Genomic DNA, 16040 nt, shown 5'->3' with positions numbered 1-16040 from the left:
TTTTTTGCCCTCTCCCAGTTTTTGTTCCCCCATCTCTGATTTGCATCATATCAGTCAGCCTACAACACCTATAGTTACAGCAGATAATGTAAAACACTTTCCCCCAACATCTTAGATCATCTCACTCACTGCTTTATGTCCACACTCCATTTTTTGCTGAATACTCTGACTTCTTTATCTGGACCAAGACAGTCTTTTAGGCATCTGCTGAGCATGTTAAGAAAAAAGAATCTGTTTTCCCTCATTCCTTCCTACTGAGTACAGTGATCCCTTGGTTATAGAGATTTTTGCTATCATTGCAGGATGAACATCTGCACTCCAGCCATTATTGCAAATTTTTTGGCTAAAAATAATTATTATTGCATACCTAAGTTGGTTGCAGTCAACAATGATAGAGCGGTGTCTGAGGTTTCTGATGGCTTTGAGGTATTCAGAGATGAGGCCCTGCTCAAGCAGTTAATCCCAGTTGGTGGAGACCACTAACTCTTCACCTTCTAGCCTCAGAACCACTTACCTTAGGCCCATCTCAGGTCTCTCTACAGTACAGGTTTCTTCCTTATTGTGCCTTTTTCATCGCTGTCTATTAACCTAGCCATGCCTATGTGTGTTTCTTATACTTACCATAACAGTATTGGTGTATTTAGTAGGTCGAACTTGTTGTAAAAAGGAAAATTTTATTTCACAACTTGGGTGCCTGGTACCAATTAGGATAAATCCCACAGGTTCTTAGCATTTGGTATCATGCAATTTCATGATCATGCATTAGCCATGGTACAAGTAATGCATGATAATCAAGAGATCACTGTACAGTGCACCCACTGTTTTTTTTTTTTTTTTTCTGTATATTACATAGTCATGACATATCTTTGATGTGGTCCCTTATAGTTGAATGGTTAGAGCACCCAAGCCAGAATAACAGTTTAGTCACGTGCATAGGTTCAGCCCCAAGCAGTGACTGGGACTTTATTGATTATGCACTGCCATCAAGAAAAGCAGTCTTTTCAGGCTTTTAAATGCACTGGGCCACAGTTGCCTGTCTTTGGGCTCTGACACCTTAAACGGTGTCATATAGGATTGGGAGTTACTGTTATTTTAACCATTATTATTTTTTGGTTGTGTTGTGCAGGATTGTGGGTGGCAGCAACAGTGGTCCTGGGTCATGGCCATGGCATGCTGCATTGTACAAGGAGGGAGAGTACCAGTGTGGTGCAACACTCATCAACCAGAGGTGGCTTGTGTCTGCTGGACATTGTTTTTACAGGTGAACAGCTTATTTTGTTGATAATACAGATTAAAGGAGTCAAAACACACACACATGCATGCATGAACGTGCACACAAACACACACACACACACACACACAAAGAAAAAAAAAGTGTGAGTGGCTTGCCTGTAACATGCAGCTGAATTTTTAGCAGTCCTTTTGACAGATTGTGTTCTGCCTTCCATATTTTTTATTCCTTCCAGAGCATCAGAAAGTATCCTTCCCTCCTTTGCATCTTTGTTATGTGCTTCTTATTGCTATCGCATTAAAATATTTTACCTAAGACCTTCTATCGCCACATTTGAGAGGGAGATGGTGATACAGTAATACTGTTCTGTGCAGGGACATTCACCACCAGGTAGCAGCAGCAACTTAAGTAAAAAGTCAGAGGTAATTAGCAATTTTTTTTCACTCTCAGTGCCACAGATAAATACTGGGTGGCACGACTAGGGGCCCTGCGTCGTGGCACCAAGTTCCCTTCACCATATGAGCAGGTTCGACACATCTCACACATCTTCATCCATCCAGAGTGAGTTACAGTATACTTATGCCACTTTCATTGTATCAGTCTGAGATGTGATTTATTGGTATGAATCAAGGCTGTATGCACAGGATGGTCCATACGTGGCATTCCACTAGAAACCCACTCGACAGTATCGTATGTGTTGTGGGGAAGGTTCAGTCTGCTGGTGTGGATGTGGGTGTGGTTGTGGGAGTAGGAAATTAAAAAACAATACAGGGTAAACATTGACTGAGTCACCTCTTCAGCACTCGAGAAATTGCCCACTGAAGTGGAAGAGAGCCGTATACAGTACTATGGACCACCTTGTATTTATCCCTTCATTTTGGTGCCATGTTAACTCTTGATTTCTGGCTACCTCCAGATAATTTAATTAAGCATAGAGAATATCACTTATGCTTAAAGAGTTGTTAAGTTTGAGTTTAGATCCATAAATATGGATCACAGTTTTGAAATTATATTATCACTATACAGTACTGCATAATGTTATCAGCTTTTACTTTTCCAATTTCCGCCCATACTCTTGTCTCAGCACTGGTGCTTGTAACATGCATTAGTCTTGCAGTTAGTTACATTTACCTGTTAGTCATGTGTTGTTTTTAATATTCATTTACCCCAGTTATTCACACCTTTTTTTCCTTGGCCAGGTATGAGGACACTGGGTTTGTGAATGACATATCCATGCTGCGTGTTGATGAGCCAGTGCGCTTCACTGACTATGTACGACCAGTGTGCCTGCCACCACCTCACACCCCTGTCCGACATGGCAGGCTTTGTACACTGGTTGGATGGGGACAGCTTTTTGAAGTTGGCAAGATATTCCGTAAGAACGCTAATTAATCATGATGTTTTTTTAATATGATGCCTGGTGGTCAAGTGCATTAAGGTGCTCCAACTGGATGTGGCCCCTAAGGTTTACATCTGAGGTGTGGCTGGAATATATTTCTCACATAATGCCACTTTCAGAAAGGATTTGGTCATTCATCTTTAAATATTTGGACTAAGTACAGAAATGACAATGATTAGGTGGATGTGCAGCGCGTCCCTGCGTGCAAGGCCTGGGGTGGGGGCTAGACTTACAATGGAAGAGTTGAGAGGAAGGATGGGACTGCAGTGTATTGGTGTTGTGATGAGGAGAGGTAGATTGAGGTGGTTTGGGCATGTGGAGAAGGTGGAAGATGATAATTGGGTGCAGAAAGTGAGAAGTGTAAATATTAGGGATGGGGTGCGAAGGGTAGACAAAAAAAAGACCTGGGACAAGGTCACTAAGTGTGACTTCAGGGCTAAGGGACTGAACAGGGAGGCTGCCAGAGATCAAGCAGCATGGAGAGCTGCTATTAGGTGACCAAGGCCAATGCATGCAAGCATGTTGTAGCCTTCAAAAACTAACACAAAGTAGCCTAGTCCCAAGTCCCTATACAGTACTGCCAATAAAGCATTAAAGAATTGTGAGATATTTAGGTAACATTAAAGTATATGTACACACATTCTGACTTAAATTACAGGTCATTGCTGTTCAACATAGGGTGTTTAAAAAAAAAAAAAAAAAAAACTAAATAAAAAAGCACCCAATCCTGTGTTACCTTCTTTAGTGTGCCTTAGTCCACATTATTTAAAGATAGGGAGACCAACCTACTTCAGTGGTTGGACTGGATATAACATAAGGAAGTAACAGTACTTTTTATAAATATATTCATTCTTTATTATGAGTACTGTATGTAGATTTGCTGTACTTAGCCAAAGCAGCAGTTAAATTCCTGAAGTGAGAGATAACATACTACGGTATTTTGAAACATGCACTGCAAACTCTGAGACATAACAGTATTTTACCTCTCCTCGTAAAGGTGAGATAGGTTTGTTATGTTTTCCTGCTTATAAATGATTCTCTTGTTATTATGTGTCATGAAGGAGAATGATGGATATGCCATAATTGTGAAGTAGATTCAGTGCAATAGTAAACCAGCTTTTGTCATTGAATGTGCTGGTATAATATTTCTTATATACAACTTAATCCCTTCAACTCAGTGATATATTTTTCATTTTATATTAGCTACTACGTGCTAATTGTATTTGGCTTTAGAGAAGTCTTCCATACTTGAGGAGTTTAATGGATATTGCTTATAACTTCATCTTTACAAGAAGTTCCCTTAGTATTAATAATATTTATGTGGAGACAGCAAGAATTCAATAAATAGTACATCATCAGAAGAGTAGTAGAGTAGAAGTAGTAGTATAGTAGTAGTAGTAGTACTGTAGTAGTAGAAATAGTAGTAGTAGCAGCAGTAGTAATTATAATAGCAGTAGAAGTAGTAGTAGTAATAGTAGTAGTAGTAGTTGATGTTGTTGTTATTGTTATTGTTGTTGTTGTTGTTGTTGTAGCCCCAGGTTCACCTAAATGTGAACCCAGTGGACTGCAGGCCACCATCCTCCTTTTGGGGGATAGGAAAGAAGATGAAGGATATTTTTACTGTATAACCAGGCAGTGGAACCACCCAGTCATACTGATGCCACCATGTGAAGGCACCCCTCTCTAGCTTCACCTTATCAGAGTAAAGAAGATTAATATAAAGTCCATCCATACATCATTCAGTCCATAATTTTATCTCTTATGGTTTCAGCGGATACATTACAGGAGGTTCAGGTACCATTGATCTCCACCGGTGAATGTCGGAAGCGCACGGTGTTCATCCCATTGTACCGCATCACTGACAACATGTTCTGTGCCGGCTATGATCGTGGTGGCAGAGATGCTTGCTTGGGTGACTCTGGGGGACCTCTTATGTGTCAGGTGCTATATTATATGTTTGTTGCACATTTTTCATTACCTGACAAAGCTTTCTAATCCTTTTCAGTTCAGTTGATGACCAAGTGTTCTCAGACTGTAATGTTGATTTGAATTGTAGCTTATAGAGATAGTTCATTGAATTTCATGCAGCCGCAGGATAGTATTAAAGTTGTGGGAGTGGCCTGGCAGGTCCATCACGTTAAAATAAATTAAATATGGTTATGTGGACTGATTAGCCACGTTACTGAATTTGATTTGCAGTTTAATTTAAATTAGACTTTGTTTTTGTGTAACTGATAGTATTTTTTCTTTTATATCCATATCAGGCAGTTCTCATTAGAAACCAAGGATATGTTCTAAAATATCACAGTACAGTATTCCTAACACTTTGTGCTGGAAATTGGAAGAAAGTGGATAATCGACTTAGGAGGCAGCAGTGTAACTTTAGCAGGCAGGGGGAAAAAAACAAAAAAAGGAACATCAGAAAGGTGACTTGTAATGAGGACTTACTTTGCTGAATTTGATTTTTGGTTGAATTGTATATTTTGCTTAATATTTTTTAACTGTAGTTAAGACATGAGACCAGTTGGTGTTGAGGAAGCATTGGCTCACATGGTTGCCCAGAAACATTTCTTTTCTTTTTCATTATGTTGGTCTATGTCTACTAATACCAAGTCGATTCACTTTCTGTCAGTGTGCAGGGAGGCTTGGCTTGTGTGACGTCAGCTGGCTTAGGTAACAGAAAATGTATAAAAGGGCAGACTCAGATTAAACATTTAAGATAATGGAAAATGAAGAATGGGAAGAAGTGCGGACTCATTTAACCCTATAATATAGCAGTAGGTTCCCTCACACATTTCAGTCCCTTCCCTCACTTCTCCGGACTGAAAATGTGCCATGGTCTGATAAGTGGAGCAAGCATACACTCACCATCATGGTCAGGAGTCAACTGAACACTGGGGTTTCATGCCAGAGCCAGTCGACGTCACTCCGATGCTCCACCCCATGCGCGAGTTTGGAGCTGTTTTAGAAGGATGTGATCCGACTTGGTATTAGTAGACTTAGATGCTAGTACTGATGAAGTGCATGAATGGGCGATGAAGATGCGAGGAAGGAGTTGCTTTGTTGATGAATGAAGTGTGGTAGAGGTCCGTGAGAGATTACAAATGTGTCAGCTCGAGATGTATGTATGTCAAGTTCGAGAAGGTGACAGTGGCAGTGATTGTAGCGTATGCACTGTGTGAGGACAGGAGTGAGGGAGAAAGACAGGTTTTGGATGACATGAATGAAGTAGCAGGAGAAATGCCCAGGAGTTATAAAGTGATTGCAATGGGCAATATGAATGGAAGAGTAGGCACTGGTCCTGTGAATGATATCATCATCATCACCATCCAGTCCTGTGCTGCCCCATGAGGAGCGTAGGAGCCTGGGGCTAAGCAAGTTGGTCCTGACATTTAAGATGAGAGTGACCAGCCTCATTCATCCCTGGGTGGCAGTACATAAGCAATAAACTCCAGCCATCCATTGGATATAAAAGTACACAGGCTCAATTTGACAAGAGTGCCTAAATCACCCACTAAACCACCAGGCACCATAATTTGGTTATATGTTTACCACCCAGCATAGTAAATGGTTTTCTGGTGTACAGGAAACCATTTGGCTTGTCACTCAGTGTAGTCACCCATAGGCAGAAGGAAGAGGAAAGAGTGAAGGAAAGACAGAAGAGGAAGGAAGAGATGAAAGGGCAGACACCCAAAGCAGCACTACATCAAATGAGTGGATGGTGAGCACCCCACCAGGAGAGAATGATAATGAGAAGTGACTGAAGGACATGTGTTAGGAAAGGAGGTTGTGCATCTGTAATTCTTGTTTTAAACAGAAAGATGCACATAAATGTATGTGGTATAGAGGGAATGGAGATCTTGCTGAAAGGTGCCTAATTGATTACGTGCTTGTAGAGAAATCGATGCTGGGTAGTGTTGCTGATAGGAGGGCAGTGAGAGGGCGACGTGGAGTTTTGTCAGATCATATGATTGTGGTATGCAAGATCAAGCTGAGGAGTGAGGTGGACCATGGGAAAGAGGAGCTGTTAGGGAGAGAGACTGAAAGTCGTGAAAGCTGAGGATCAAAGAAATGGCAGATGAATACAAGGCCAAAGTAGGGGAGGAGTTAGAAACAGTGAATTGATATGAAGTGGATCTGGACAGCTTGTTTCATGTATATAGATAGGAACTGGTTATTCAGGAATGCTAAAGCAGTGTGTGGTGTGGCAAGAATAACAACAAAGTAGAAAGGTATGGCATGGTGGGATGAAGAGGTCAAGAGAGCAGTGGAGGAAAAGAGGAAGAAGTGACTAGAGTGGATGCAGGACAGGGGTTCAGTTGAAATAAGAAATGAATATATTGAGATCAAGAAGCACGTAAAGAGATTAGTGAAGAGGAAAAAGAGGGAGGTGAGTGATGATCTAGGAAGAAAAATGAATGCAAATTACTCTGAAAATAAGATGTTATTCTGGAAAGGGGTGCAGAAATGTAGAAGCGACAGTGGAAAGAAATGTGAAAGTGTAAAGGATGTAAGTGGTAGATTACTAACCCATGAGGATGAAGTAAGGACCAGATGGAAAGAATATTTTGAAAGTCTGATGAATGGGAATGGAGAGAGGAAAGCAACTGTTAACATGATTGGTTTTGGGTGAATACAGAGAAGGAATGCAGTGCCAGGAAACATGACACTCGCAGAGGTGAAGAACTCTGTGAAGTGGCTGAAAAATGGGGAAGCAGCTGGGTTTGATGAGGTGTATGCAAAGATGATTAGGTGTAATGAAGAGAGCTGAATGAAGTGCTTGTTGGAGATATGTCAGAAGACATGGATGAGTGAAACTGTGCCAGTAGAGTGGAAAAAGGCAGTGATTGCGCCTCTGTACAAAAATTAAAGTGTGCGAAGTGAGTGCAAGAATTATTATGGGATAAGTCTATTGAGTGTTGTAGGGAAGGTATATGGAAGAATTATTATAGAGAATGTAAGAGAGAGATCAGAAGTCCTAGTGAGTGATGAACAGGGTGGCTTTAGGGGTGGCAGAGGATGTGTGGATGAAATATTTGTAGTAAGACAAATAGTGGAGAAGGCATGTGAGAAGGACTACAAGGTGTTTATGGTGTTTATGGATCTGGAAAAGCATATGACAGTGTAGACAGAGAAGGATTGTGGAAGGTTTTGTGCATGGACAGTGTACATGGTAAGCTGCTAGGTGCCGTCAAGAGTTTTTGTAATGGTAGTGAGGCATGTGTAAGAGTAAGTGGGCATCTTAGTGATTGGTTCATGATCAGTGTGGTTGTGTGACAAGGTTGTGTGATGTCCCCATGGTTCGTTTTGTTTCGTTTCATTTTTGAAGGCTCCAACATGCTTGCATGCGTCGGCCTTGGTCACCTAATGGCAGCTCTCCATGTTGCACGATCCATGGCAGCCTCCCTGTTCAGTCCCTTAACCCTGAGGTCACAGTAGTGACCTTGTCCCACGTCTTTCTCAGTCTACCCCTCGCAACCCCACCCTCAGTACTAACATTTCTCACTTTCTGCACCCAGTTATCATCCCCCATCCTCTCCACATGCCCAAATCGTCTCAACCTACCTCTCCTCATCACAACACCAATACACTCCAGTTCCATCCTACCTCTCAACTCTTCCATCGTAAACCCAGCCCCCCAAGGGCTTGCATGCAGGGACGCATTGCACATCCACCTAATCATTGTCATTTCTGTATGTTTGAGCCTGCGAATATCCTCTTCCTTTACTGCCCAAGTCTCAGTACCATACAGCATCACACTCCTAACACATGCTGCATACAAAGACCCCTTAGCACATAGGGAGAGTCCTCTCAATGTCAGGAGAGGCAACAGCTTCCTGAACTTCTTCCAACCACCTCTCACCCTAGCCACAGAGCTAGCTCCAACCCCACCTCCAGCACATAACATGTCTCCCAAATAACAAAACTTTTCCACACACTCAAGAGACTCACCAGCAAGTTCAATCATTTCACGCCTGGCAATCTCCACCTGCCTTCCCTGACATGCCACACCTATAAAATCAGTATTATCTCGCAGTCTACCTCTAATACCACCACATCTCTTGTGCACCCATTTATCACAAACACTACACAAGATAGAATTACTTCCCACGCCCTTGTGGCAAACTGCAAATGGCCACTCTCCCGCCACCGACCCTAGATATCATCACTTTTGTTTTATCTGCATTTATCCTTAAACCCTTGTGCCCAATACCATCCCTCCACTTCCTAAACCTTTCCTCTGCCTCCCTTTGATTCTCTGCAATCAACACCAAATCATCAGCATACAACATCTCCCACGAGAGTCCATTTCTGAAGTCACGTGAGAAGGCATCAAGTACCATTATAAACAACATGGGACTCAAAACTGACCCCTGATGCTCACTAACATTCACGGAAAACTCATCACTCAAATCTCCATTCACTCTTATCTGGATGCAAGCACTCACATACATGGCCATAACCACCCTAATCAGCCACTCCTCCAAGCCAAGCTTTCTCATTGCCCACATCACCACATGGATAGGGTGATGAGAGAAGTAAAAACATGAGTAATGGAGAGAGGGATGGTGTTGGTAATGAATGGCGATGGATGGAATATCTCAGATTTGTTGTATGCTGATGATGCAATGCTACTTGCAAGTACCAGACAAGAACTTGGTAAACATGGGCAGAGTTTTGTAGATGTCTGTGAGTGTCGTGCTTTGAGAGTAAATGTAGAAAAGAGTAAAGTAATAGTTACTGAGAGAGAAGGTGACTCCCAGTGTTATGTTACAGTGAATGGAGAGAGACTGGAATTGGAGAGAGAGTTCAAATACCTGGGTACAATAATTGAAAAGAGAAGAAAATATGCAAAAGAAGTGGAGAGTAGAGTGGCACAAAGAAGGAAAGTAACCGGTGCTATGAAGGCCTTGATAAAAAACAAAGGTTAGCACCAGCTTTAACACATGGATGTGAGACTAGGGTGTGGCATGAAAATTGAAAATTCAAGAGTGAGAGCAGTGGAGATGGGGCTGCTGATGGATGTATGTGGAGTACAGAGAGTGGATAGGATACAGAATAATGTGATTCATGAAGGTTACTGAGTGAGGAAGTCTGTTGACACCAGAATCAAAGAGAGTGTACTGAGATGGTTTGGTCATGTGGAGAGAATGGATAACAACAGAGTTGTGAAAAAGGTATATCTGAGTGAATTTGAAGGAGGGAGGAGGCGAGATAGGCCAAGAAGAAGTTGGAGGGGTATGGTGGATGGGTGTTTGAGGAAGAGGGGTATGGAAGTTGGTGAGGCTAAGGGACTGACAAGAGGTGGAGCTGGCTGGGTGAATTTTGTGGAGAAGCACATAACCAGGGATTTGGCACTCCTTGTCATTGTGACAGCGTTCGGATTGACTATCAGATAGGTATGTGTGAAGCTACAGAACATGGTGAAATTTTTTTGGCCTATATGATGGAGCTAGGATTCCATGGGCTTGAATGATGAGTGAATGGAAGCATGGCCCATTGAATTGGTCACACTGAGGCTGTCTGGACATTGTTACTTCTCACCCTGCCCAGGGTGGGAAAGGAGGTCCAAATGATGATGATGATGAAGTGCTTCTTTCTTTTAATTTACTTAGCATACTTTTGCTCTTACTGCTATTATACTATATTATCAAGTACAGTAATTGTTTATGACCAGGGGCGCACCCAGAAAGTTCTAAGGGAGGGGCCCCGTAGTGAGATGAGGTCAGGTAATCCGATAATTACAGGGAGGTCACATGCAGGTTTAGAGTCAGGGAGCTGCTGGCTCATGTGTTACTCTTTGTTTGTACCTGCCAGTTTTTCATGTTTTGCTGTTATCAAAATAAATATATATAAATTTTTAAAGGACTCAAAAGAGCTAAGGGGGGTGCCCAGGCCCGGTGGCTCCCCCCCTCTCTTGGTGCGCCCCTGTTTATGACTTAAAAAAGTGTTGACACTATAAAGAGGCATGGTGCTGGAGTGGGGTACCTTTACCCATTGGCACAAATATAACTTGGTTATATAGTTGCCTCTAAACTCTCACCCTTTCCTCTAAAAGGAGGATGGTGGACTGCAGGAGAAGGGCTGCTTCAACCCTCTGTCCACTGAGTTCATGTCCAGATGAGCCTGAGGCCATAACATAACAACCAAATTCATTGAGGTTGATGTCAGATTTTACAACCATGGAATGTTACCAAAGATTGTTTTGTGTTATGCAGGAGCCTGATGGAGAGTGGCAGTTGATGGGAGTGACTAGCAATGGTTATGGCTGTGCCAGACCCCACAGGCCTGGCGTCTACACCAAAGTTGTCAATTATCTGGAGTGGATGCATCAGGTGGGTATTAAAGACATGGTCAGAAGTTTGATCACTGATTATATGGTGATTTTATACTTGGTATATACTAATGTATATATTTATGTCTACCTAGTGGTATACTTATGTATTGTATATACTGTATATGATAGGTGGGAGTGTACTGTATATACCACATGTGATAAGTAGGGGCACTCACCATCTGTTCACCTGATGCAGTGCTACCTTCAGGTGACTCCGCTTTGGGTAACAAGCCATATCATTTCTTGTAGCTCAGGAAGCCATTTATGGCACTGGTTGGTCATATATGGTAACCAGATAAATGCCTGGTGGTATAATGAGTCATGGCATTTCAGCCAAATATGGCCATTAAGGGTCTGCATACAAAGGAAGGTTGAAGTGTATTGCTTACACAATGCTACTTAAGGGACAGCAACTGATCTCTCTTGCCTTAAGTGTCAGGACTAAGTAACATAGCTCTGGTTCTCTATGTTCATGATAGGGCAAGAAAGGATTGGATAATAGGTAAAGAGATTTCAATTATCTTCAAGTTTATGTCCAGAATATAGTACATGTATTAATCCATTTCTTAAAACTTATCTTTCTAGAGCAGATTATAGGGATATAGATAGGAGCTGCCTTTATAAATGAAACTAGTGAATGAATGATCACTGATGTATAATGAAAACTTGGTATATTTTAAATGTGTTGTCATTGTAGGTGATGGAGCTGACCAAGAGTGATGAAGTTGTTCCAGTGGAGGCAGAGTGTGAGGATGGCCATCGTTGTCCCCTTGGGCAGTGTCTCCCCAAGAGCAGTGTCTGTAATGGCTTTGTCGAGTGTTCAGATGCGTCTGATGAAGCAGACTGTTATAAAGACACCTAGCATTAGCTAAACAGGTCATCCTTATCATCCTCAGTATCATCCAGCTGACATTTTTCCCACCTAAGAATGAGAGGTAGGATCCAAAAAACAACAAAGGAAAGAGAGAGAAAGAGAGAGAGTACAGTATGTGTGTGTGTGCATGCATTTGCATGTGCATGTGTGTCTGTATGTGTCTGCATGTATTTTGTCATTGTTTTTGTTGTTTACATTTTACTAAACTGATGAAAGCAGAACTGGAAGAAGGATCACAGCCAGTGTCAAAATAGCAAGGGGTTAAGCACAGCCATCCTTGTCCTCTCAGTCAATATTTCTCCAAGAGCAGTTTCTGTAGCGGCTTTGAAGAGTTGTCAAATGCATTGCATGAAACCAGCAGATATAGGCACACCTAGCTTTAAGTCAACTTCTGTGTGAAAAAAGGTGCCTGGTGGCCTGGTCATTACAGTGTTCCAGTCAGAGTGATGAACTTGCTTAGGTTTGAATCCCAGTGAATGACTGAAGGTTTTACAATTATGTAGAGCCATTACAAAAAAGGTTCATCATCTACCTTTAAAAGCACTGGACTGCAGTAGCCTGCTCTCAGACCCTAATACCACAAAAGGAGAAATATGTGAGTGGGAGTTTATACCAGGAAATTCATGTCAGTGCTTTTGGTCATCAGTCATTTTACGGGGCTGTAACATATACTGTCACAAACAAAAGTTCACCAACTATCCATTGCAAGCATTGTACTCTGCCTTATATATATTTCACATTCCATCCCAGTTGCCAAAAAGTATCATTTATTTTTATGCTTACTGTTGTGTACTTCATATTGTTGTTATGAAAAAATTTTGTGAAACACTTTAAACAGTCACAGCTGGCTGGTAAGCATTGACAGAATTTTCCTCCTTATAATACTGCATATGCTCTGTAAAGTAAAGTGTCACCAGTGTGGAAAAGATGTGTGCTGTGAAGGTAAGATTACTCGGTTGTTCATAAGAGTACTTAGCAAGAAATGGACTTCTATATGTAAATGCCTTGTAAAGACAGCTTAGTTTATCACAAAGCCACAGTGTATTTAATGCTGTACTTTGTAGTGTGTGGCCTACCTTGAGTTCAGAGTACACTTGACAAATTGCACTTTCATAACCTGATAGTAACCTTGTGAATGCATCAGTAGGTTTTTAAGGCTAATCTTGTAGTGGTGTTATGTATCTCCTGTACTTTTTTCCATGTTGAATTTTTGCATCATATGTATCCTCATATCATATAATGATAACATTAAATTTAACTAAATTACTAGTTGTAAACATTCATAGTTTGTATTGATAAGTCGTAATGAAATACGTCCGTCTTAAGAAAAAAAATAGAACAGAGAAAGAAACTAGTATAGTTATGCCTTGAAGAGATTTTATATTGTTGTTGCTTAGAGTTAAACAAAATCTTTCATTCTGTTTGTCTGACTGGCTTGTTACTTCCTCTTGGGACATCCCTTCCCCCGCCCCCCACACACACTCTTCTCTGCCATATCTCTCTTGCCTTCTCCTATGCTCATCTCACCTACATTATCACCATCATCATCATCATCTCCATCATCATCATCATCATCACTCTGACCTGTTTTACCCATGTTAGGATGGGCTGAGGTACATCCAAAAAACAAGGAAAGAGAAATCATGAAATAGAAAGCCCTATCAACAGCATGCCCTGTGAAATGGGCCACAGATTCATTCTCACATCATTTGTCCCCCTAGAACCCTAACTTCACCACATATGATAAGTCAGCATTCTTGCTACGATATATCTATTCACTCTGTAACCATACTATTTAAACAAATCCACCCTTTTACTCCCTTGATGCATTTGTAATACTAATGACTTGCTATTTTGGTGACCAAGAAATTTATTAGCTAATTTTCTCATGGCTCGTCATAACCTAAAGATAATGGGTGTCATTTTGACCATTCTCTGGTTCCTGTGACATTCCTAGATTAATAAAACTGTCCATGATGTATGCTGGAATAGAATGCTAAAATTGTCTCAAGTATGGGGTAGGGTTAATGATGTCAGTATTAACACTCTCAAACCCACATAGTTACTCTCAGCAGCATTCAAGTGGATACAGAATGCTGACATTTTCCCTACCATGGGAGCATTAATGAGGATCCATAACTATTAATAGTATATTGACTGTAGATTTATATTTATTTTCTTTATTCTGAAATGAGTCTCATATACTTTGCATATTTATCTAGTTACAGAGAATGAGATATGGTACATTCCAAAGTTTTTGTGATGGATATAATTTTAATAGAATGTTTAAGAACAATGAAGACAATCACAAGTTATTATTGGTATACTGTAATTCTGAAGAATAAAACTATCAACCGTAGAACTTAATATAAGATCATAATTTTGTTAAACTTATGATTCACACAATTGGTTTTCATAATTTTGTTAAACTTATGATTCACACAATTGGTTTTCATAATTTTGTTAAACTTATGATTCACACAATTGGTTTTCCTGTATATAGTACAGTATATTGGGCATTATTAGATGGTACACATTGTAATGATATGCATTAAAAGCAAAGGTGTGTGATTGTATATTCATAACTGAATTTTGGGTAACACATTAGTATAACACTGTACAGAACTTTGTCATGCAGAGGGCTTCTTAAGTGCAATTTGTTAGCAAAGGTAAGTACAGTACTGTATTAAACTTCATGTGCATTTTGGACACTACTATGCATCCATCCGTCCATCCATCATCCAATCCTATATTGCTCCACGAGAAGCATAGGAGCCCGGAGCTAGGCAGGTTGGTCCTGACATTTACGATGAGAATGACCAACCTCACTCATCTCTGAGTAGCATTAAATGAGCCATAAACCCTAACCACCCCTTGCATATAAACCTACACAGGCCCAATCTGATTGGAGCACCTTAATTACCCACTAAACCACCAGGCACCATAGTCTGGTTATATGGTTACCACCCAGCGTAGTAAATGGTTTCCTAGTGTACAGGAAACCATTTGGCTTGTCACTCAGTGTAGAGTCACCCATTGGCAGAAGGGAGAGGAAAGAATGAAAGAAAGAAAGACAGAAGGGAGTGTAAAGTCACCTGTAGGCAGAAGGAAGAGGAAAGAATGAAGGAAAGACAGAAGAGGAAGGAAGGAAGAGAGGAAAGGGCAGACACCCAAAGCAACACTACATCGAGTGAGTGGATGGTGAGTGCCCCCACCTGCCACACACCAGTATGTATACTGACTCAATTTTAGATAGTCCATGAACATAGCTGTTCATATTACAATAAACAGGGAAGTTGTCATTATTACAGGTGGGTATGTAGTATATGTAAGCTCTAATAGAAGTGTGACAAATTACTGCCTATTTGTTCATGTAATAATGTATTGTATTATGTACATATCTGTATATGTATGTGTATTTTATAGCTCAAAAGTGGCATTTGTTCAGAGAGTGAGTTAGATGAAGTGAAAATTCTCAAATGCTCTTCAACTTAAATTCATGTAATCTCATGTATTACTCGTACCATATTTTTGAGCCTACAGCACCATCTTTTCCCCCTTCAAAATGATCGGAAGTGAGTTGATGGCATTACTTTGTCATATCAGAGAAAAAAGTAAAGCAAGAGGGAAGAAAGAGAGAAAAAATATGGCTGAAAATAATTCATAATATACATGAGTTTAGGAAGAGTGATTGCAGACTACAGCACTATAACTTAAGCTTATTTGGCCTATTCCCCCTATACTCTGTTCACTTTAACTTGGCCTGAGAATGCTTCCTTTTCATCTTGAACGTTGGCCTGTAACAAAAGGACAACAGTAAAGTATGGTGCTAGTTATAAAGTGCTATGGAAAGGATTTAGAGCCATAGTACAAGTGTTGTTCATTTCTGCCAGTGATCTTTGGGAAATAAACTGCAAAAGGACAAAACCCTCTGCCATGTCAGAGTGAACAAGCCATAGTAAAGGGGTGGCTGTACAGTATAAGGCAGTAGCACTGTATGACTGCACATACAAAATAGCTCATAAATAGTGCACTAGTAGAAACTCACATGGAAGGATCCTACTTGTTGTGGGGATGGCATGGTTGGCTAGTGTGGGCATAGTTGTAGTAGTGGGAGTAGGAAATCAATGATGCAGGATAGACTCTGATAATGCTGACTGAGCCTTTCCCACAACACATGAGATATCCCCTGGTGGAG

The 16040-nt window shown here is 40.8% G+C and overlaps 1 protein-coding gene across 1 annotated transcript in view; it reads left to right on the top strand.

Moving 5' to 3' along the window:
* Positions 1–11830, top strand: part of LOC145404801 (uncharacterized) — a 98855-nt gene extending 87025 nt beyond the window's left edge. Inside the window, exons 18-23 of the mRNA XM_080276304.1 lie at positions 1127–1261; positions 1682–1792; positions 2431–2606; positions 4402–4571; positions 10850–10966; positions 11666–11830. Of these exons, the coding sequence (XP_080132430.1) occupies positions 1127–1261; positions 1682–1792; positions 2431–2606; positions 4402–4571; positions 10850–10966; positions 11666–11830 (874 nt within the window). The remainder of the gene's footprint in view (positions 1–1126; positions 1262–1681; positions 1793–2430; positions 2607–4401; positions 4572–10849; positions 10967–11665) is intronic.
* Positions 11831–16040: the final 4210 nt, after the last annotated feature.

The sequence above is a fragment of the Coenobita brevimanus genome, chromosome 7 (genome assembly GCF_032717465.1).
Source record: "Coenobita brevimanus isolate Jiangsu-jjx chromosome 7, ASM3271746v2, whole genome shotgun sequence".
NCBI classification, from domain to species: Eukaryota; Metazoa; Arthropoda; class Malacostraca; order Decapoda; family Coenobitidae; genus Coenobita; species Coenobita brevimanus.
This window is presented reverse-complemented; position numbering and strand designations above follow the sequence as displayed.